This window comes from Equus caballus, chromosome 7 (genome assembly GCF_041296265.1).
Source record: "Equus caballus isolate H_3958 breed thoroughbred chromosome 7, TB-T2T, whole genome shotgun sequence".
Lineage (NCBI taxonomy): Eukaryota > Metazoa > Chordata > Mammalia > Perissodactyla > Equidae > Equus > Equus caballus.
The window spans coordinates 34,658,733-34,682,999 of record NC_091690.1 but is presented as its reverse complement, the minus strand read 5'-3'; the positions used below and the strand labels follow the sequence as shown (position 1 = coordinate 34,682,999).

General features: G+C 42.4%; 1 protein-coding gene and 1 long non-coding RNA gene across 3 annotated transcripts in view; one reads left to right on the top strand and one right to left on the bottom strand.

Moving 5' to 3' along the window:
* Window positions 1-7,816: 7,816 nt before the first annotated feature.
* Window positions 7,817-24,267, bottom strand: part of LOC111774243 (uncharacterized) — a 34,205-nt gene continuing 17,754 nt past the window's right edge. The window contains exons 2-5 of one of the 2 annotated variants that reach the window (XR_011440544.1): window positions 23,681-23,781; window positions 13,551-13,731; window positions 11,446-11,681; window positions 7,817-8,553 (exon numbers count right to left, since the gene is read on the bottom strand). This is a non-coding gene — a long non-coding RNA (uncharacterized lncRNA). Of the gene's footprint in view, window positions 8,554-11,426; window positions 11,682-13,550; window positions 13,732-23,680; window positions 23,782-24,267 lie in introns of those variants that run through there. The other variant, XR_002809113.2, reaches the window with a different exon arrangement.
* ACRV1 (acrosomal vesicle protein 1) lies at window positions 17,761-23,191 on the top strand. Its single transcript, XM_014741144.3, has 4 exons — window positions 17,761-17,936; window positions 20,150-20,596; window positions 21,940-22,059; window positions 22,797-23,191. Exons 1-4 carry the CDS (start codon window positions 17,885-17,887, stop codon window positions 22,919-22,921), a joined length of 744 nt encoding a protein of 247 aa, XP_014596630.1. The 5' UTR covers window positions 17,761-17,884; the 3' UTR covers window positions 22,922-23,191.

Genomic DNA, 24,267 nt, shown 5'->3' with positions numbered 1-24,267 from the left:
GATAGGTGAAAACTCTCTGACTCCTGGACAGCCTAGTACCTGTAAGCGACTTTCTGATGGCTGACACACTCATAGCATTGCCACAGCACCAAGGGTGGGTGTGCACATCAGTGGCGTGATGGTGGAAACAGGTGACTACAGCCCTACCTAAGCCCCCTGAGATTGCTCCTTAACCCAATAGGAAAATCCACGGTACCACAACAGCCACAGGGAAAGCCTCTACTCAGCATTAGTGGAGAGGCCCCGCCCAGCATTCAGAACAGTGGGAGGCCCTGGGGGAAAAGGATCCCAGCTGGCACAGCAACCCACCAGCACCTCTAACACACAAAGTCCGGCTGTGGCCCTGAGGGGGCAAGGGAGACCCAGAGGGACTGTGTGAGTGGGTGGTGGCAAGTTGGAGTCCCAGTGAAACTGCTCCATGGTCCAGGGGGAATATCCACAGTCCCACAGCAGCCACAGGGACAGCCTCTGTGCAGCATTGGTGGAGAGGCCCTGCCTGGCAATCACAAGGCTGGGAGGCCCTGAGGCAGATGTAGCACAGTTGGGTGAGCTAACCACAGCCTGCAGTAGATACCCATAACTCTGCTGTGGCCCATAGTGGACAAGTGAGATCTTGTGGGCCAGGATGGTGGCAGAGCTGCGAGTCTAGGTGAACCTGCTCCTGGCCAATGTGAAAGCCCATAACACCACTGCAGACCCTAAGGAGGGAGCATGTCTAGGCAGTCTGTGACAGTAGGCACCAGAAACCTGAGGCCCCCCTGCGATTGTCCCAACAGCTGATGAGAGACCCCACAGGGCCACTGTGATCACAAGGAGGGGCCCAGATCTGGTCAGCAACAGCTGACAGGGATCCTGGTCAGTACAGATTACACAGCTGCTGCCCTACCCGCCTCCCCCCCACCCCCCCCCCGCAAGTAGAAGCAAGTGGAACCAGTAACTAAACTCTATCTCTATGTGGAGGCACAAATCCACACCATCAAACAGTATGAAAAAATATATTAAATCTCCAGAACAGAAGGAAGATGACAAGTACCCAGAAAACAATCCCAAAGACACTGAAATCTATAACCTAAATGACAATTAATTCAAAATAGCCATTATTAAAAAACTCAATGAGTTAAAAGAGAATACGGATAGACAACTCAACAAGTTCAGGAGCTATGTCACAAAGAGCTTGATACTATAAAGAAGAACCAATCAGAAATGTTGGAGATGAAGAACACAATGGAGTAGGTTAAGAAAAATCTGGACTCTCTGAACACTAGGGTCGATAATATGGAAGACAGAATTAGCAATTTGGAGGATAGGAATATAGAAATGCTGCAGATAGAGGAGGAGAGAGAACTAAGACTAAAAAGAAATGAAGAAACTCTTCAAGAAATATCTGACTCAATTAGGAAATGCAACGTAAGGATTATAGGTATTGCAGAGGGAGAAGAGAAGGAGAAGGGGGCAGAAAGTCTGTTCAAAGAAATAATGCCTGAGAACTCCCCAAACCTGGGGAGAGAGGTGGAACTCCATGTGACAGAAGCTAATAGATCTCCAAACTTTACCAATGTAAAAAGACCAACCCCAAGGCATATAGTAGTGAAGCTCTCAAAAGTAAATGACAAAGAGAAAATACTAAGGGCAGCAAGGCAGAAGAAAATAACCTACCAAGGAACCCCCATAAGGCTGACAGCAGGTTTCTCAGCAGTTACCTTACAAGCTAGAAGAGAGTGGAATGATATATTCAAAACTCTGAAGGACAAAAACTTGCAGCCAAGAATACTCTATCCAGTGAAAATATCCTTCAAATATGATGGAGAAATATAAACTTTCCCAGATAAACAAAAGTTAAGTCAGTTCATCGCCGCAAGACCTCCCCTACAAGAAATGCTCAGGAAGACCCTCATATCTGAAAAAACAAAAGAAGGAAAGGGGCTACAAAACTCAGAGCTAAGGAGATAAGTAGAAAGACAAAATCAGAAAGCTGCAGCTCTCTATCACAACAGGTTAGCAAAGGCTAAGTATAACATTAAAGATAAAAAGAAGGGAAACACTAAGAATAAATATAATCTTGTCATTTTAACCACAAATTCACAACACAAGAAGGAAGAAAAAAAAATCTGACAATAACAACCTAGAAGGGAATAGGAAAGGGATGGAATGGATTAATCTAAGGAAATAAGAGGCTATCAGATAATGGACTATCTCATCTATGAGATGTTTCATACAAGCCACATGGCAACCACTAAACAAATAACAAGAAAAAAGACACAAATTACAAATAAGAAGAAAGCCAATATAGTAAACTACCTACCTGAATTGGTAGTCCAAAAATCATGGGACGAGAAACAAAGTAAATGCAAGAGAACCAGAAAACAAGAGATAAAATGGCAGCATTAGGCCCCCGCACTTCAATAATCACTCTAAATGTAAATGGATTGAACTCTCCAATCAAAAGATGCAGAGTGGCAGGATGGATTAAAGAACAAGACCCAACAATATGCTGCCTCCAGGAAACAGGCCGCAGTCCCAAAAACAAACACAGACTCAGAGTGAAGGGATGGAATATGATACTCCAAGCTAATACTTAACATAAGAAAGCAGGTGTCACCATACTTATATCAGACAAAGTACACTTAAAAGCAAAACAGATAAAGAGAGACAAAGAGGGGCAGTTTATAATGATAAAAGGGACACTCCACCAAGAAGACATAACACTTATAAATATGTACGCATCCAACACAGGAGCACCAAAATATGTAAAGCAACTATGAACAAAACTAAAAGGAGACATCAACAACAATACAATAAGAGTAGGGGGCCTCAACACCCCATTAACACCAATGGATAGATCATCCAGACAGAAAGTCAACAAGGAAATTATAGAATTAAATGAAAAATTAGACCAGATGGACTTAATAGATATATATAGAACACTCCATCCAAAAACAGCAGGTTACACATTCTTCTCAAGTGCACATGGAACATTCTCAAGGATAGACCATATCTTGGGAAACAAAGCAAGCCTCAACAAATTCAAGAGGGTTGAAATAATAGGAAGCATGTTTTACGATCATAATGCTATGAAACTGGAAATGAACTACAAGAATAAAGCTGAGAAAGGGGCAAAAATGTGGAGACTAAACAACATGCTACTGAACAAACAATGGATTATCGAAGAAATTAAAGAAGAAATCAAATATTATCTGGAGACAAGTGAAAATGAAAACATGCCATACCAACTCATTTGGGACATGGCAAAAGTGGTCCTAAGAGAGAAATTCATTGCAATACAGGCTCACCTCAATAAACAAGAAAAATCTCACATAAGCAATCTCAAACGACACCTAACAGAATTAGAAAAAGAAGAACAAACAAAGCCCAGAGTCAGTAGAAGGAGGGATATAATAAAAATTAGAGCAGAAATAAGTGAAATTGAAACAAAACAGACAGTAGAAAGGATCAATTAAACAAAGAGTTGGTTCTTTGAAAAAATAAACAAAATTAACAAACCCTTAGTCAGACTCACTAAGAAAAAAAGAGAGAAGACTCAAATAAATAAAACTAGAAATGAGAGAGGAGAAATCACAACGGACACCACAGAAATACAAAAGATCATAAGAGAATACTATGAAAAACTGTATGCAAACAAACTGGACAACCTAGAAGAAATGGATAAATTCTTAGACTCTTACAAACTCCCAAAACTGAAGCAGGAAGAAAGAGAGAATCTGAACAGATCAATCACAAGTAAAGAAATTGAAACAGTAATCAAAAACCTCCCCAAAAATAAAAGTCCAGGACCAGATGGCTTCTCTGGAGAATTCTACCAATCATTCAAAGAAGATTTAATACCTATCCTTCTCAAATTATTCCAGAAAATTGAGGAAGATGGAGCACTCCCTAACACATTCTATGAAGCCAACATCACCCTGATCCCAAAACCTGACAAGGACAACACAAAGAAGGAAAACTACAGGCCTATATCACTGATGAACATAGATGCAAAAGTCCTCAGCAAAATTTTGGCAAACCGAATATAGCAATACATTAAAAAGATTATACACCATCCATGATCAAGTGGGATTTATACCAGGGACACAGGGATGGTTCGACATCCACAAGTCAACCAACATGATACACTACATTAACAAAATGAGAAACAAAAACCACATGATCATCTCAATAGATGCAGAGAATGCATTTGACAAGATCCAACATCCATTCATGATAAAAACTCTCAATAAAATGGGTATAGAAGGAAAGTACCTCAACATAATAAAGGCCATATATGACAAACCCACAGCCAACATCATACTCAATGGGCAAAAACTGAAAGCCATCCCTCTGAGAAAGGAACAAGACAAGGGTGTCCACTTTCACTACTCCTATTCGACATAGTACTGGAGGTTTTGGCCAGAGCAAGTCTACAGGAAAAAGAAATAAAAAGAATCCAAATAGGCAATGAAGAAGTGAAACTCTCGCTGTTTGCAGATGACATGATCTTATGTATAGAAAACCCCAAAGAATCCTTTAGAAAACTAGAAATAATTAACAACTACAGCAAAGTGGCAGGATATAAAATCAACATACATAAATCAGTAGCATTTCTATACTCTAACAATGAACTAACAGAAAAAGAACTCAAGAACTCAATCCCATTCACGATCGCAACAAAAAGAATAAAATACCTTGGGGTAAATTTAAGCAAGGAAGTGAAAGACCTATACAACGAAAACTACAAGACTTTCCTGAAAGAAATTGATGATGATGTAAAGATATGGAAAGACATTCCATGCACATGGATTGGAAGAATAAACGTAGTTAAAATGTCCGTACTACCTAATGCAATCTACAGATTCAATGCTATCCCAATCAGAATCCCAATGACATTCTTTACAGAAATAGAACAAAGAATCCTAAATTCATATGGTGAACAACAGACCCCAAGTTGCTAAAGGAATCCTGAGAAAAATGAACAAAGCTGGAGGCATCACAATCCCTGACTTCAAAACATACTACAAAGCTACAGTAATCAAAACAGCATGGTACTGGTACAAAAACAGATGCACAGATCAATGGAACAGAATTGAAAGCCCAGAAATAAAACTACACATCTATGGACAGCTAATCTTCGACAAAGGAGCTGAGGGCATACAATGGAGGAAAGAAAGTCTCTTCAACAAATGGTGCTGGGAAAACTGGACAGCCACATGAAAAAGAATGAAAATTGACCATTCCTTTTCACCATTCACAAAAATAAACTCAAAACGGATCAAAGACCTAAAGATTAGACCTGAAACCATAAGGCTTCTAGAAGAAAATATAGGCACTATACTCTTTGACATCAGTATCAAAAGGATCTTTTTGGACACCATGTCTTCTCAGACAAGGGAAACAATAGAAAGAATAAACAAATAGGACTTCATCAGACTAAAGAGCTTCTTCAAGGCAAGGGAAAACAGGACTGAAACAAAAAGACAACCCATCAAATGGGAAAAAATATTTGCAAATCATATATCCAACAAAGGGTTGATCTCCATAATATATAAAGAACTCACACAGCTCAACAACAAAAAATCAAACAACCCGATCAAAAAATGGGCAAGGGACATGAACAGATATTTCTCTAAAGAAGATATACGGATGGCCAACAGACACATGAAAAGATGCTCATCATCACTAATCATCAGGGAAATGCAAATCAAAACTACATTAAGAAATCACCTTACACCTGTTAGAATGGCAAAAATAACCAAAACAAAAAGTGACAAATGTTGGAGAGATTGTAGAGAAAAAGTAACCCTCATACACTGCTGGTGGGAATGCAAACTGGTGCAGCCACTATGGAAAACAGTATGGAGATTTCTCAAAAAATTAAAAATAGAAATACCATATGACCCGGCCATCCCACTACTGGGTATCTATCCAAAGAGCTTGAAGTCAGCAATTCCAGAAGTCCCATGCACCCCTATGTTCATTGCAGCATTATTTACAATAGCCAAGACATAGAAGCAACCTAAGTGCCCATCAACTGATGACTGGATAAAGAAGATATGGTGTGTGTGTATATATATACACACACACACACACACACACACAATGGAATACTACTCGGCCATAAAGAAGGATAAAATCGTCCCATTCACAACAACATGTATGGACCTTGAGGGTATTATGTTAAGTGAAATAAGCCAGATAGAGAAAGACAAACTCTATATGACTCCACTCATAGGTGGAAGTTAAACATGCAAACAAAGAACTGATTGGTGGTTACCAGGGGAATGGGGGGGTAGGGGGTGGACACAAAGGGTGAAGTGGTGCACCTACAACATGACTAACAATAATGTACAACTGAAATTTCACAAGGTTGTAAACTATCATAATCTTAATAAAAAGTAAAAAAATAACAAAATGAACATTCTACACATCAAAAAATTAATTAATTAATTAATTAAATTAACTCAAAGCGTGTCTCCTGACTATAATGAAATTAAGCTAGTAACCAACAACAGAAAGGTAACTGGAAAAATTCCAAATTTGGGAAATTAAACAACACACTTTTAACTGAAAGGAGATTAAAGGTATATAATAGAAAATATTTTTAATTAAAAATTGAAACGTAGTATAACAAAATTTGTGGCATATAGCTAAAGCAATGCTTAGAGGACATATATAACATTAATCCCAGTCAAAATATCATCAAGCATTTTCTTTTAGAAATCATTAAGCCAGGGCCAGCCCTGTGGCTGAACGGTTAACTTTGTGCACTTCACTTCAGTGGCCCAGTGTTCATTGGTTCGGATCCTGGGTGTGGACCTACACACAGCTCATCAGGCCATGCCGTGGCAGCATCCAACACAGAAGAACTAGAATGACCTACAACTAGGATATACAACTACGTACTAGGGCTTTGAGATTTAAAAAAAGAGGAAGAATGGCCACATATGTTAGCTCAGGGCCAATCTTCCTCTCCAAAAAAAGCATACCTTTAAAAAAAAAAAGAATCATTAAGCTGATTTGAAAATCTTCATGGGAATGCAAAGAACCAAGAATATTCAAAACAACTTTGAGAAAGAACAAAGTTGAAAGACTCACGCTACCTAATTTCAAGATTTACTCTAAGTCTACTGTAATCAAGGTAATGTGGTATTAGCATAATGATAGACATACAGGTCAATGGAAGAAAAGGAAGAGTCCCGAAATAGACCTACATCAATATGGTCAATTGATCTTAGACAAAGGTGCCAAGGTAATTCAAAGGAGAAGGGATAGTCTTTTCAACAAATGGTACTAGAATAATTGGACATTCATAGGCAGAAAAAAAAAGACCACAGACCCACACATAATTAACCATATTTGAAGGAACTGTACGCCTAAAAAGCACTTTACTGTATGTCAATGATGACTTAATAAATTTGATTTTTTAAAAACTGAAAGTAATCTAAATAACTGTACAGAACTTGTTAAATAAATTTGGTAGCTTATATAATGCACCATAATGCAACCAATAAGATGTGGTAACGCAGAACTACAGTTGGAAAGATATCCATGATGCATTATATTAAAAAGCAGGTTATATTTTTTACGATATGCAAATGTACACATATTTATATCTATATACACACATACATACACATCATGACCTACTTCTGCTTTTAAAAGCCTAAAAAGATACACCTGAAAATGTAAACAAGCTATATCTCTGCATCATAGAACGGGATTGCTAGTGATGTCTACTTTTGCCAGTATTTTATACTTTTTCCAAATTGAATATGTATTTTACTCAGATAATTAAAACATAAAAACAAACATTCCAGACAACACCAACCTAAAAAATTACGGGATTTATTAGGAAAAAAGCTGAACAGTGGAAAAGGGGAAAGACTGAGAAAGAGCGCAGTGCGTGCGTGTGTGTGTGTGTGTGTGTGTGTGTAAAATGAAAGGGGTGGTGAAGGAGTCCCTTCCAGCCTTAAGTTCTGTGAATAAGAGGGAGGCCAGATACTGGAGCCATTGTGACCCTGGTCAGCCTGACAGGAAAGGAGCCACTAAACTGAAGGCACGTTGAGGGCAGGAACCAGGTCTATCTTTTCCCATGTTATATAATCAGCACCTAATTACAGGGCTTAGCAGTCAGAAAATATTTTTTGAAAAAAGGAAGGAAGGGGTGGGGTTGGGGGTTGTGATGTGCCGGCCAATAATGGGGCAAGGGAAAGAGACATGGAGGTATGGAAAGAGTAGAGGAAGGAGATGAGAATCCGAGAGAGGAGAGAGCATCTATCTGTGGGTTAAACTGCTGAAACACCAACACCTGTAGCTCAGTAGGAGCTGGTTTCAGGGCTTGGACAGTGCTAGGAAAAATGGCCCAGTCCTTTGAGGCTACAGGAGTATAGAAAAGGGCGAAATGAACAACTGAACAGAGCAAGGAAGGGCCAAGTCTCTAAAACCTTCTAGAGAAACATGTTTCACTGCAGCATACAAAATCTACTCGAGCATTTTGTTTGAAGAAAGACAAGGAGAGGCACGGGTCCCCAGAGCCCTGGTATCCATACAGGAGCCTGTCACCTGGAAAGGAAGAAAGACAAGAAATTTGTGGCCTCCAAGTTCAAGTGCTTGCGACATAAGAGGTGAGCAATAAATATTTGTTGAAAGAATGAGTGATTCAACAAATAAGGAGAAACAGCACACTGTCCTGAGGAGTCAGACTTCCAGGTAGGAAGGGACATCAGTCACCCTGTGATGATTAAGATAGGCCCCTGGTGGACCATTCTCCACTAACCCTAATCTTGCCTGCACAAGGCCTGTAGTTCCCAAAAGCACTACCACAAACAAGCTCAGGTGGAGTTTCTATGGTCCAATTCCTGTCATCCCTGAGCATGTATAGGGACTACCCAAGGACCCACAGACCCTTCAACAAGCATTTTTCTCCTGATAGATCTATGGGTCTGGTCAACTGCCAGTGGCAATCCAGCACCAGATCTAGAGGATACTTTCCCAACTTTTTAGGGAAAAAATACCCCTCCCACACTCTCTGCTTCTGCCCCCAGGGCTCCTGAGAGAGCTACCTCCTTCAAGATCAGGCAAAGGTCACCCCAAGAGACTTCTCTGATCCCACCTACCTTCATAGACCTTCCTCAGAAAGCACTGTTGACTGTCTTCAGTCTGGCAGAGCTTTCTCCACTCTCGCAAACCCTGCCGGCATTGACTGGATCACAATGGAAGCATTGTAGAGCCAGAAAGTCAAAACCAGCATAATGAGGCTCTTCTGGCCCCGCTCCCCCGCTGGTCAGGGGAGGGAGCACACCCTCTGGCCCACACTAAGCCTGCACAATGACCAGTTCCCACCGCCTGCTGAATGTGCTGAAAGCAGTCATTTCTCAGTGGTTGGCTTCTATCTGGGAGGAGGCCTGCAGGCCTTGGAGAGCTGGGTCTGTGCCCAAGTACAGACAGAATCTCCCTCCGCTCCCGGGGATGAACAGTGGAAAAGAGGAAGAAGGTCAAGGGCTGCACTGCTCCGCCTGACCCTACCCATATGGACCATGATCACTCCTCTCAGTCTTTTCAGTAGCAGCCTACAGACAAGGAATCTTCTTTGCTCCCTTTCAGCTCAAATTCAGGGATCTTAGCAGGTAAAGCTCGAAGAATTGGGGAGTATCAGGGATTAGAACTCAGGTGGAAGAGAGATGGAGGCTGAAGTAAAATGGAGAAGGGAGGAAGATGAAAAGGAAGAGGCACAGAGTGGGACCAAAAATGGAGGAAGCAAGGAAAGAGGAGGCAGAGGGAAAGGAAAAAGAGTGGAGCGAGAATGAAGGCTGTGATCACCTCTAAGGGTAAAGTTAGGTCCTTGTGCCTTGTGCCTCGCCTCCCCATGGCTCATCAATCCACAGCCCCATGTGGGTCTGCTTACCTAGACCCAGTCCCCACGGTCCTCCCAGACGATCCACAGGGGCTCACTGTGCAGGAAGCCCAACAGCATGGAGAGGCCCAGCAGCAGCGGCAGGAAGCGCATACCCATCCCAGACCCAAGATCAGGAGGTAGCGGAAGGCAGGACAGAGCTGCAGGCGCCGAGACCCTCAGAATCTGGCTTTATAACCCTGGCCAGGAGGGGTAGTCAATGGGAGCTGAGGCAAGGGCTGCATGTCCGCAGGAGGGTGAGTGGATAGGGAGCCTGATGGTAGCCCACGGTGCCTGCCAGCTTCCCAGGCTCTGCTCGCCTCCTCTGCCCTGACCCCTCTGCCCTGACCGAGGGAGCCGCGTTCTTTCCATGGCTTCTTTGGTCTCATTTTTCCTAGCTTTAAAATGGAGAATCATGTCTGCCTTACTCAGCCAAAGGATTTTTGAGATTCCGGTGAGCTGATGAACCTGGAGAGGTGGGGCACACTAGCCATGACCTACTTAAGGGGCCTACTTCCCTGAACATGGAGTTCTTGCAGTCTCCTGATTTCATGGAAACAGATATAGGCCTAAACTCTTGCTAAATAAGGTGCTAAACTGAAAATAGCAGATTTAGGTTTATCTTCCAGGCAGGCTGCATTCTAGACTAGATAAAGATTTTTATTTGTTGATATGCTCGATGAATGTAATTTTAAAACACTGATCTGGAGAAAAAGTTTTGTAGCTTTGGCATCTGGCTTCTGCAGCCTGAGGCACACCCCAGAACCTGGGTCCACCCTTACCCAAACACCAGACTTCAAGAGTGAACATATCCCCTCCCTTTCTGCAGTAATTTTCCCTCCCAGCTGAAGAACAGGGAACCCACGGAAATGAGGGCTTACTCCATAGGGGTATAATTATTCCCCAGCCCAGCTCTGAAATCGAGGAGGTTGTGTCACCTACCCCATTCCAAAACAACATATAACATTGATTGAGAGCTTGCTACATGCCAGACATACTGCTAAATACTTGAACAATATGATTTCACTTGATTCTCACACAACAGCCTACATGGTAGTTATTAATATCTCCCTTTTGTGATGGCAAAATTAAAAGAAAGAAACTGGTCGCAGGTGACAAAGAGGACAACTGGATTCAAACCCAGATCTGCAGACTCCATTGACCGTGTTGCTCTGCCAAGGAAACCCAAGACTTGATGGGTCCCAAGAGCTTCCAACTGGCGTCTGAGGACCAGAGGATGGGATTCCTGCAGCCAGAGACGGCTCCTTTAGACACAGAAGGGCCCTAGCACCAGCTGCATGTCACGAACAAGAATGGACATATCACAGCAGCCGGCCCGCGGCCGAGTGGTTAAGTTCACACACTCCGCTTCGGTGGCCGGGGTTTTACTGGTTCAGATCCTGGGCACGGACATGGCACCACTCGTCAGGCCATGCTGAGGCAGCGTCCCACAGAACACAACCGGAAGGACCTACAACTAGACTATACAACTATGTACTGGGGAGCTTTGGGGAGAAGAAGAAAAAAAAAAGGAATGGACATATCACAGTAGAAATAATTACCTATAATCCACTAAGAATAAGGTTTTTACAAAATGGTTCTTCTGGGACTCCCATTTAGTCCTAACCCTAGAATGCTCTGGAGGGGGAGGGGGAGTGGGCCCTGCTACTTAGCCCAGCCCCAGGGGATTCTTCTCTCTCAACTCCTTAGAGCTTCTCCCAGATCCTCTTGCCGGAGGGCCCAGTTGTCCATCTGCCTGAGGCCAAGGACTGCCACTCACTCCTGTTCACAGTCCTTCCTGCAGTGAACAGACAGACAAGACCCATTTTAGCCTGTGAGGTGCTGAGGGACTCAACATTCTGCATTGTGCATGAATTGGCGGTGGGGGCAGATAACGTCAGAATCTTAGGGTGGGAGACCATGCATCATTTTAATAAACATATTAACATAGTTACTACAATACACTTGAAAAAAAGAAAATAGTACTTAATTGTTTTCTTAGTTCAGTCTACACAAAGCTTGACAAAATCATCTCAGCACATGGAGGTATCAGAAAGCAGTCAACCCCCTGCTCAGCCACCGTCAACGTTAAAGGGTATAGTTGTACAACCTAAGTTTTATATATGTTTACCAAAAAATACTATGCATCTTTTTAAAGATTAAGCAACCCTGCTCTGATTCTATCAGTGAGAGGCGAGGAAGAAGCAGTGAAGGCAGGAATTCAGTCCTTCCCAGGCTGATGCAGGGGTCAGCTCAGACACTGCAGGAGAGACTCATCAAGGAAGAAGCTTGGTATTTAGCCCCGATCCCAGCAGACAGTGTCTCCTCAGATCCCCCCACGCCCGATGTGGCCTGCAGCCCCGGCAATAACTCCCGCACCCCCACCCCGGACCAGGATTCCTTGCTGATGCCCATGAAATCCTGCCTCACGTCTTCTCCCTTTCCTGAGTGCAGGGAACCAAATAACTTGGGATCCTCCCAGCCAGCCCTGTGTTGCCCGTAAAAGTTCTCCACAATCTTCTTCTCTGTTATATGACATAAACATAAGAACTGCTTGTACCGAGGCAACTTAGTAAATATAAGCAAAATGTAGTAAAATATTTAGTTTGTGTACTGTTTGCTAGTTCTCCTCCCTGCTCTCTCTTACAAGAAGGTAGCCTGGTTCCCTGGCAGAGGCCCCAGGAGTGAAAGGAGGAATGGCTCTGGATGCACCCAGTGAAAGGAGAGTCATGGGCATCAGGGTTCCAGCCTCTGGAAACATTCCAGGGCAAGACCTAAGCTTGGCACGAGGGAGCAGAATGCCAGGGCTTCAGAGGAGTGCAGGCCTTTATATGAAGGTTACTGATAACCTTCATCAGTAACCAGGGGGGACAAAAGACTAGATACATTGGTCCCAACTGTTAGTGCGAATTATCATTCCTCATCTGGCTTCAAACACCGCAGAACCCCTGGCTTTTAGTTTTAAAAACCCTTATCAGTTATCCTGTCAGATAGGATTTCCTATTCTGAAGAAGTTTTCAAGCTCTCAGTGTTGGTCATCAGTGAGAAGTTGGTCATCAACTTTCCCAGGTGACAAGTACATGGGTTTAGCCCAGTGGTGTGCTGGTAAATGTTTAACAACTGGCTTGTGGAGTGAGGGAGGGTAGGCAGAGTCCTGATTTGTAGCATTTGCAGATTTCTGTGGTGTAAATGGCAATTTCAAGCTACCACCTGACATCACTGAATGGGGAGGAGAGAAGAGATGTGCGCCCCATTATACTTCAGTATTTCCAGCATACAGATATGAGACCTAAATAACCTTGAAAGTGCAGACAATAGTAAGACATAGTAAAATAATTAAGAAGTGGTGAGGTTTTGAGTATTTATTTTTGTTTCTAATATAATTTGTCAGTTTCTATGTTAATTTTTAATATCTGTGTTCAACAACCAGCTTGTAAAATTCCTGAAACTTTAACAATGAACTCTCATTAACCAGTTCAAGTGAGCTCTCGGCATACCACCAGTTGAGTCACAGTTATGAAAAGCTGGTCGGGTGAAAGGTAGAAATTGCTGTATCCCTTTACTCACACAATTCCCAGTGATAATGTCACCCATCCTGTCCCTGACTGACTTGCTATGTCACAGAAGGGGCACATCTATATGGACAGGCAAACAGAAAATTTCCCACCTTTCAACAGGCCTCTCCTTTTCTGGTTCATGGAGCCTGACAGTGGAGATGCATTGTCGTGAAAGGACTGTGCAGAGCTGTCTAACCAGCTGTTTTCATGCTATGCTGTTGGCAGGAATGTAAAGCTGGGGAAGCTGAAGCTGGAGAAGCCCTGTGATCTTGAGATCTGTATTTGGAGTTTCTACAGAAGATTAAGAGGAATTTTATTACTCAGGATTTTAGTTTTAGAAGTCAGTTTTGGCAACAGAAAAAAGGAAAGTTCTGATAAGGACAAAAGAGACTAAAAGGAAGCTGTTTCAGTGGTCCAGGGAAACAAGATGAGAGGCTGAACTGGGGTTGTGTCAGTGGGAATAGAGAGGAGCTGATAAGTTGAAGAACTACTCAGAGGTAAAACTGATATAATGTGTGAAGTGAGGACAAGGGAGAAGTCAATTACTGAGCTAAAAGTCTCAGAAACAGGGTTGGGGTGCAAATGATGAATTCAGTATTACAAATGTTGAGTTTGAGATGTTCCAGGATATCCAGATAGAAATGTCCATCTTGTAGTTAGCTATATGGGTCTGAACAAGAAGAGAGGTATCTGTGGGTCAGATTGGTAGATTTGGGGAGTGTTCAATTTGTAGGCAGTGATTGACATGGATAAGACTTCTCAGAGAGTGTGTGAAGAGTTAGGAATTACTTCTCCTCATGAAGATGAAATGGAGAAGTACAATTTCAGGAAAAGTGGGGGAGGGAACCACGAAAATTCAGAGAGCATTGCATATTCAGAGGATAGCTAGAAGTTGTGTATGGATGTGGCTTGAGATGGAGCTTGGGATGAAGATAGAGGAAGGGAAGGGGAGGAGCAGAAAGACGAGACTGAGGAAGTACACGTGGGGACAGATTTCAAAAGGTTTTGATGCCTTTCATTGGCAGTAGCACTGCACAGATGAAGCAGCACGCCTTCCAATTTTACCGCACTGCCCCCGACATTTGGGGAGCTTCAGAGTGGTTACCATAGCTGTGACCCTTTCCTAGGCTTATCAACATAGATCACCATGCTGGGTGACACATAGACTCTCCACTCTGGCCGCCGTGAATTGTGTAAAAGTCCTGCAGGTAGCCTGATGTTAGAATTTTGTGTAAACAGCATGACAGTGAGAGGTTAAACCATTAAGATTCCCTCTCTTGAAAACTGAATGTGAGGAGAGGCAAAAGTGCATATTAGGGCCACAAGGTAGACAAAGGCAAATCTCAGGAGAGGCTGGGAGGTAAGCATACGTTGTGAATAAACAGAAGTCATGAGTAGGCAGCAATAATGAACATTCAGAAACTATGAGTAAGCAAAAGTTATGAATCAGTAGGAGTTATGAATAAGCAGAAGTCACAAATTAGAAAGAATATAGAAAAGTGAGTTTAGAACAAGAGCAGTAGGAATATATGCAGGAAGAATAGAAGAAACTAAGGCCTATAAGGTAACTGTTACTAGAACTGCTGTGTACCCAGAAACACCTTTCAAGTCACAGGTTATCTTCAGGTCTCCGTGAGGCCCAGGGTGGGTGGTGTGTATTCCTACATGTATATCTATGTAATTCCCTGTTATTTAAGGTAAACTGAATGAGGCGGTATCTCTCATCTCTTCTGTGTTCTTTCCTGTTACTCTCTCCTGGACTTCTCAGCTTGCTCATCCTCTGTTTGGCCCCAAATAGTAGCCTCATGACCACTCAGCACATGAGTCTAAATGAGCTTAACATAGCTCTCCATAGCTAATTGTTTCTGTCTTTCTGTGTTCCAGCTGCAAATTCCTGAGATAAGACCCTGTTTGGCTTTGCTCATCTTTTTGAACCAGGCAACAAATATTACGGGGGCTGAGCTGGCTGATTCTTTGGCTCATTTAGGGACCTTAGAAACTGGAACATCAGCTCATCTAAAAGAGATTGGCAGAGGAAGGAGGCAGGGACTGGAACAACTCTGGATGTCTTAACTCCAGAACTCTTCAAGTTGCACAGTGAATTCTCCCTCACCACGTGTTTTTTAATATGGTGTGCTCAAATATTCACAGGTTTGGCTTTGAAGCGCCAGAGTGCTGGATCCAGGGAGCAGGTTTCCAAAGTATGGCCCAGGGAAAGCCAGCCTGGGCAGGATTGGGACAGTCCTGTAAAGCCAACCTTAAGAAAAGAGGGAGGAAAAAGTTGGAGAATTAGGTTTAAGGAAAGAACGTTCAGGCTTTACGTTCCTGTCTTTCAATACTGTGACTCCTGGAGAGGGGTGAGGCAGGGATGTCCCAGAAAGTTTTGATAATTGCAAAGAGGAGTGCCGCTAAACTTTAAACAACTGGTGGGTAGAATAGACAGCACCTCTTCCTTTCCACTAATTCCCACTGTTTCTATAAACAAAAGTCTGACTCAGTATGATCCCATAGCTATTTCTCCAAACTCACTCCACATGAAGGAAAGGAACTATTGACAGCATGCTCTTTCATGCCTTTCTCTACTCCAGAGGAGCCCAGCCTCAAACCTAGAAGTTCTAATTTTGTCCTCCAACTCAAGCCAAGTAGGGTAGGCTTCCCTCTTCAATTTTTGACCCCTGGTGAAATCTCTCTAGGTTTTTCTCCATGAGGCAAAGAAAGACCCAGAAAAAGACAATTCATTCATTCGTTCAGGAACCATCTATTAAGTACCTATTATGTGGCAAAGTCACTGGTGGTCTAGTGGTTAAGATTTGGCACTCTCATCATTGTGGCCCAGGTTCATTTCCCAGTCAGAAAACCATTCTACCTGCCTGTCAGTTGTCAGACTGTGGCAGCTGCATGTTGCTGTGATGCTGAAAGCTGTGCCACCAGCATTTCAAATACCAGCAGGGTCATCCATGGTGGACAGGTTTCAGCAGAGCTTCCATACTAAGACAGACTAGAAAGAAGGACCTGGCCAGCAACTTTCGAAAAAACTGGCCATGAAAACCCCGTGAACAGCAGTGGAGCATTGTCCGATACAATGCTGAGAGATGAAAGGATGGTGGAAGACCAGGCTGGGTTCCAATCTGCTGTACACAGGTTGCTAGGAGTCAGAATGGACTAGATGGCACTAACAGCAACAAATTTTGTGGCAAACTGCTGTAGGTACTGGGGATACAACAGTGATCAAGACAGACAAGGACCCTGCTTTCAAGGAGCTTAGAATCCAGTGGGGGAGACAAACATTAAACAAATAATTATGAGTGATAAATACATCTATTCTAGATCCAGCATTCACTGGTACGTGTAACAAAGTGGTCCAAGAGAGGTGGGCAGGGGAGAAGTAGGAGATAAGGGCTGGGAGATCTCTGCTACCCAATCTCCAAAAGTTCTAGCTTTATGCCTGGTGGATGCTTCACCACATCCATCTTCTCAGCTTGGTTACCCCTTTGATAGAAGTTTCAGCTCAAGGCACAGCTTTCAACTATCCCTTGTTGATCCCTTTTCTGTACCCATATCATGTAAATTCTCCCTAGTTACCCATTTGAGTTTGCCTTCTGTTTCCTGCCAAAGCCATGATTGATACAGGCCTTAACGAAAAGATCATTTACTGAAGTGGGCACGGTTAAGGGAACAAAAAGAAGGAAAGTTGGGGCATCTAGGTTTTAGCAACAGCAAGAAACCATCATCATCCCTAGGCCTAAGGAAGCAGGGGAAGGAATATATGTTACCATAGCTTGGTTGAGAGCTAGAATCATGGAAGAGAGGGCACCCAACAGAAGCTTTGTCATGTAAAGACCCAGCCAGTGTCAGAACTGTGGCAGGAAGGGAATGGGAAGAATAAATATTTCAATTTTAGTGTCACTCTCTCTCTGAATCTGTTTCCCTCCTCCAGTCATCCATTGGCTAAACCCAATCTGAAGCCAAACCCAACCATCACTTAGGCGATCAAGTCAATGGAGGTAAGCCTTCTGGGGTACAGAGCCAAAACAAGGCTGATTTAGAGAGCCAAACAGAAAACAACCAGCCAATCACACCTCACTGTCAAGAACACTTTAAAAGGAGAGTAGATATCTTTTAAAATTTATTATAAAGAGTATATGTTATTTTGGTAATAAGATATTTTTTTTTTTTAAGATAGGGCAGAATGCCCCACACACAACCTTACACATGGAAAATTAGCCTTCACTGGTACAATTTGCTATGGGTTGTCAGAGGGCCAACCCACCTAAAAGGCTTCATGAGAACCTCAGAGCACAACCCATTGTGAGGTAACATGGGTTGTTTCTGAGGTTCTAGAATTCCCAGAAGCTGTAACTCAGCATTGAGAGCTTCTTCTCACAGTTTTTCTCCACAGCTCTTGGGTGCCCCACACAACGGTCCCCTCCTTCCCAAAATCCAGATGAAGAAGTTTCTCTTACTAATGAGCCTTTATCTGCTTGGATATGCCAGAGGTGAGTCCTCCACCTGGGCTTTGGGTGGATATGTAAGAGACCTCTTTAAAGTGTTTCAGCCCTTGAAGAAGAAAGACCAATATCTTGGTTACCCGAATCAATCTGACTCAGAAACAAGCTCAACTCTGAGAGCTCCTGAACCAGTTGATTCCTCCTAGTTATGGCTTTACCATCAGCGGGGTCCACTGGTCTGGCACAGTCTCATTCCTACTTCTTTCAGCCACTCAATATTTGTACCCAATGCTCTGTGAAATGAGGAGATAGGTCTAGGTGTGCTGCAGAAGTCCAATGAAGGTTTGTCACAATGAACTGAGTATGAGGGATCTTTGTGTAGTTAATGTGCCAAAGAAAGACATAAGGAGATGGGAATGTGATGTGCGCAGAAAGCCGTCTCACAACACAGCAGGACTATGGGCCAGAGACCTTACAAGTCTCTCCTTCATGGCTATGTTCTATGCATCCAGGTGTCTGTATTTCCCCTTTCAAGATCCACATTCATAGTGAGCTGTATTCCCTCCATCCTCCTACTGGAGAAGAGAGAGGCCATGAGCTCTGAGCTGTCGGTTAAATGACAGTGTTTTCTGCACTGTCAGTTATCAAAGATTTTGTTTTTTGCTTCCTTAGACTTTCAAAAGTTGACTCAGAAATGTAGATACATAGCTACCAGATGTGCCAGCCACATGGTGAAGCAGTGAGTCATAAACTTTAAGAATGACTAAGAAATTAGTGTGCTTTTTCAACCCTCCTTTCTATATCAGAAATATCTCTTTATTAAAACTTCCAGTAACTATTGAAGAATCAGTCAAGCAGATAATATTTCTATAACAACTTTTTAAAATAAAAACCTCTTAAAAGCCTTACTAAATCTTACCTTTCCTTTGTCAGCATATTCTAATCCTAGTCTTTCAGAAAGTCATTGATTATAACAACTGCAGATTACCCAGAATATATATATTCTATTGCACGAATCTTACAGAGCTAGAGTACTTTGAAGCCTTAGGCTATCTCAGCCTCAAAGATCCTATAATTCCTCTAAGCTTGTGGCTAGGATGAATAACTCAGTCATCATACTCTACTTGCCCTCGTCTAGGCTACTCAGTCTAATCAAAGAGTAATAATCAAATTGTCTGTTTGATGTTACAGTCAATAAAATGAAAGTCGTACTTAAGGAACACTTGTTTGACAGTCACTGATGAGATGGATTAAAGGTAGAAGATACCAGCCAGAGAGAATGACCAGCTAAGAGTTTTGTAATTCCTAGTATAATGTGGGGAGGAGAGAAACTAAAATTAATTAAGCACTTAGGCAATGGACTAGGCACGTCACAATGTATCTCATTGAACACTCATGACAACTCCATGAAGTGCGTGTAAATGGCATGTCACAAGGAATCTCAATTCAGAGATATATAAGCAAAGAAAGTCTTTATCTTAATAATTGATAGCAGCTTTGCTTTGAGTCCACAACCCACATGGATTGGGGATTGAGTGTGGGCAAGAACTTGAACTTGCCAAATAAAGGTGTCTTAATCCTTTCTGATAATTTTTGTGTGTTCATTAGATATTTGTCATCTCTAGTTTAAAATATATCTTGTCCAAAGGTTAAAATCTTCCAACCTCAATTTTGGCCAGAATTACTCATCTATTGAAAATGGCTTGCTTTCTCTCTCCCACTTGTATCTCCATTCTTCCTGCCTTTCACACATAAAGGACCTGGAGGGAAGGCTGGTGGTGGACTTCTGATTACATGAGTGATGATACATTGATTTCCTGATGCTGGCTCTGTCAGGGAGGCACATTAATTTCTCCTCAGGTGATTTTGGGACATAGGTGAGCCACCCCTTACCTATGCATTTGTTAATATTGTAGGTCTTAAAATACTTCCTTCAATCCCAGATGTGGTATCTGTGTTTCATTAACATCTCTGTCCTTCATTGTCTCTTGGGTAATTAGTTGACTTCCTCCAACATCTACAATATCTTCAGGTGCCTGATCTAGGCCCACAGGAAACCCAGGAATCCCACAACATTAGCCTGACTTCACAGGGAAGTAGTCTTTACCTCAGACATCTTTCTCTCACTTTCACCATCTCTCTTCTGCTACTTCTCCATGCCAGGAGCATCAGGTCAGTCTGATGAGTCTCCTGGTCCATGGATCATCAAGCTTCAGTGTGGTAATTTTCAGGTGAGTACTTTTCACTTGCAAACCCTTCAGATGGTGAATCTTTATACGAGACTTCTTCAGGCGAGAACACTTTAAGTGAGCATGCTTCAGGCAAGCACGCATCGGTTGAACACACTTCGAGTGAGCACACTGCAAGTGAGCACGCTGTGAGTGAGCATACTGCGGGTGAGCATGCTGCAGGTGAGCACACTGTGGCTGAACATGCTTCAGGTGAGCAGGATGCAGGTGAACACGCTGCAATTGAACACGCTTCAGGTGAGCACGCTGCCGGTGAGCAGGTTTCTGGTGAACAACCTTCAGGTGAACAGCCTTTGGGTGAACAGCCTTCTGGTGAACAGTCTTCAGTTGAACAAGCTTCAGGTGAACTGTCTTCAAGTGAACAGCCTTCAGGTGAACAGGCTTCAGTTGAACAGCCTTCAGGTGAAAAGCCACTGGGTGAACAGCCTTCAGGCAGTCCATCAACAAGCACATTTTCAGGTGAACCACATTTGGATGGATGCTAGTCCTTGACTTCAGGTGGGAAGTAGGCGACACTTCAAGGAACCCAATTTTAAGCAAATAACATAGAGGAAAGAATAGTTCACAAACAGCTCCCCCAAAGACTCTCTTTATAATAATACCGAGAGGTAGGATTCAGGTTTTGTGGGCTCCTGAAAGCTAAACAATTTGGAGGGCCCTCCTTAAGAAAAATAACACAAATACAAAATGCTAGCAGTCCAAGCAACTTCACTCTACATGAGAAATTTTGTGTACAAATGCCCACAGCTCCCCTGGAAGGAGCTCATATAAGGCTAACCTTCATGAGCTTCATACTAAATCTGCCTCTTAACAAACTATGTTAGAATGCTTTGCAAACCCCTAGAGATGTCTAGCACTGGAGCCGGTGGCTCCTTGGTTTTTTTGTTGTTTGAACACAGAAAGTAAAACACGCAGACACTTTTGTCTGTTAGCTATCGAAATAAGCTCCCAAGACAACTGTAGTTCTTTAGATCTTACTAAAAAGAAATTGCTCAAGGAAGGAAAACAAGATCCAAAGTTTGATGCCTCAAGTTATTACCAAACTCAAATACTTCATTTTTTACCCCATTGCATAAGTAGTTGTATTCCAAATTTTCAGATGAGAGAAGTGAGGCTAACATCATAAGGCTAGAAAGTAGCCAGCCTTGGATTCAAACTTAGGTCTGTCAGACTCCAAAGCCCATACGCTTTCTAATTCTTTATGCTTCCTTAACTAGGGAATTGCCAGTGGAGATAGTAAAAAAGGGGAAACAAAAGCATTTCAGAGACTGCCCTTTGTGACAAATTGACCATCAATGAGGTCAATTTGAAAATGGAGAATGATGCAGACTCTTTACAGGGTTTGCAACATTAGCATATTCTAACATAGCTCAGGAATTTTACTCCAAGTGTTTGTGCCTTGTGGATAAGTGACAGTATGATGGGGAGTACAAAATATCATGTAATAAATTCTACTTTGCGCCTATTGAGTTAGACATAGCAGAACGGCATTGAATTGTAAATGTCCAGGAAGCCAATGGAGATATGAATTGGAGTAAAAGTCAGTATTAGAGAGGGAAATTTGGGATTCACCAGTGGTGAAAATCATAGATGAGGCAGTAAGAATGAAGGAATTTCCTTTGGTACAGGAAAGAGAATATGCCCTATCAGACACAGGGGTCTCAGATACCCAACAAGAACCAAGAAATGAAATGTATTGTATCCAAGTGCTTATTGCCCATCATCCCTCCCCAGATGTATGACTCAAGGCTACACACCTGGTCCATAAGGGAATTTCATCAGGCTTTATCTTAAATTTTCAGGCCCCGTATTAAATTGCCACACATGCTCCTTTATGAACGATCAAGGAAAATGTCTTCGTGGAGAAGGAGTATGCTCCACTCAGAATTCCCAGCAGTGCATGTTAAAGAAGATATTTGAAGGTATGTGGGAACTTCATGAGGCAATCTTTGCCAGAGAACACATTAACCAACCTGAGTCCTGATGAGGAGCAGTTGGGGTGGCAGGGACCTGAGAAGGATCAAGCTGTGATTCCCCAAAAACTTGGAGATTCAGAAGAACCTTATCCTTTCAAGAATTAAGAGTAGAATTCCAGCTACTGATAGAAAGGTAGAGGCCCTTTCCAATAGGTCTACAATGTCTTAAAAGGAGGCAGGTAGACTGGCTGTCTATTCCTGTTAAATGTGTGAGATGCCCCTTGAGCCATTAAGACATTGACTGTAAGCTTAGGACTGTGTCTATCTTGCTCATGGCTATATATTCCTAGCACTTAGCACAATGCGCAGAACATGGTAGGCATTTAGTAAATACTGAATAAATCAATAAACTAATAAACAATTGTCTATCAGTCTGTGTTCACAGTTTGCCAGACCTATCTGAGTACATTCTCACATGTCTCCACACTTATTCCTCATCCCCAAAATAAGGGATCTTAGTTACTTACATTCCATGAACCACACTGCCTGACTTCCCTTGTGGTTTGTCTGGTCCCTCTCTAAAGGGAGGGGGCAACTGATGGGGGAAGGGCCCAGAGGGGAGAGGGAAGAACAAGTTGGAGGTCTTGGTTGTGCCTATATGGGGACACTGGGGACCATCGATGAAGGCTAAAGCTGGAGGAGGAAGCCTTCCACTCACTGCAGTGTGTCTCTGATCCTTTCAGGTGGAAAACTCCAATTCATGGTTCAGGGGTGTGAGAACATGTGCCCATCTATGAACCTCTTCTCCCACGGAACCAGGATGCAAATTATATGCTGTCAGAATGAGTCATTCTGCAACAAGATCTAGAAGCCTGTACCCTTGCTTCCTGCTCTGACTCAGGCAGCAAAAATTCTCCATCACCTTACTGGGCTCAATTTATAGTTAGTTTTTTCCCCAGTCAACATCTGATCACATTTGCCTCTGCCTGAGTGTCAGACAGTATGCTCAAGTATCTTTTCTCCTCTATCCATGCTCTGTTACACATTCTTCTCTGTCCTCTGTCTTCTCTGTTCCCCAAACCCATCTCTCAACATTCTTTTCTTTTTTAATAAACACTGCATGGTTAAAGAATATAGACTCCAGACAGACTTCTTTTCCCATTGGCCAGTTTCAGGATCAGTTTGAGCTTGCTTCCACTCTACACACTGAAGTGGATGCATTTTTAAACCATTCCATATATGTCAAAGCGAAGGGGTCCACCAGGTCAGAGACCAGAAAGAGGAATGCAAAGTAGGGATTAACCTCTTCTGAGTTTAAACAATATTGTGAATCCTTCTTTCTGACCCCCCTCAACCTTTCCATCCCTATAGAAACCCCACCCCCTTCTACTTACCATAGTGTCCAAAACTCAAACCCTTCTTTGGCTCTTGAGAGTTTTCAGTCTTCAAGAGCCTACTCCTAAGTACTAAGTATAAGTATAACAAGAAAATGTCTCCTTTTTATTTATTTGCTAAATAAATATGTAGCAGGTCATAATGCTTAAATCTTTTCCTCACACACAGAGTTATTGGATCATCTCAGCATAGAGGGGAAGGCAGGTGAAAATACTGTAATAGTTCCTCTCACCTTGTATGAGTCTTATGTTCTTCAAGATGCATTCATATGCATGGTCTCATCTGATCCTCAGAAAAGAACCCAGAGAGGTAGCCAGGAAAGATAGCATCATCCTTATTTTATAAAGAAGGAAATAATGACAAACAGATGTTTTATTTATTCATACTCCATGTTATTCCAGACTCGCCAAGGTTACAGAGCTATTGTGAGCCAGGGCCAGATTTCAGAACCAAATCTGCATCTCAGTCTGAGCTCCTTCTACTACACTATGAATATGAGTCAGAATGGTTCTGTCGAGACCAAAATCAATCCTCTCCTCCTACACAAGCTCATCTCCTTTCAGCCATTGCTCCTCCATACCTGTTTAAAAGCTCCTCAGATCAGCTGGGTGGTCTTAACAGTGTCTTTTGAAGAGCAAAAGCCTTTAATTTTTATAAAATCCTATTTATCAATTTTTTCTTTTGTGGATAGGGCTTTTGATTTCATGCCTAAGAATTCCTAGAATAGTACACCAAGAAACAAATTCTACTATAGGTAAAGTTTCAAAATTATATAATACACAGACACACACATTATGGTCCCTCCCCACAAAACATATT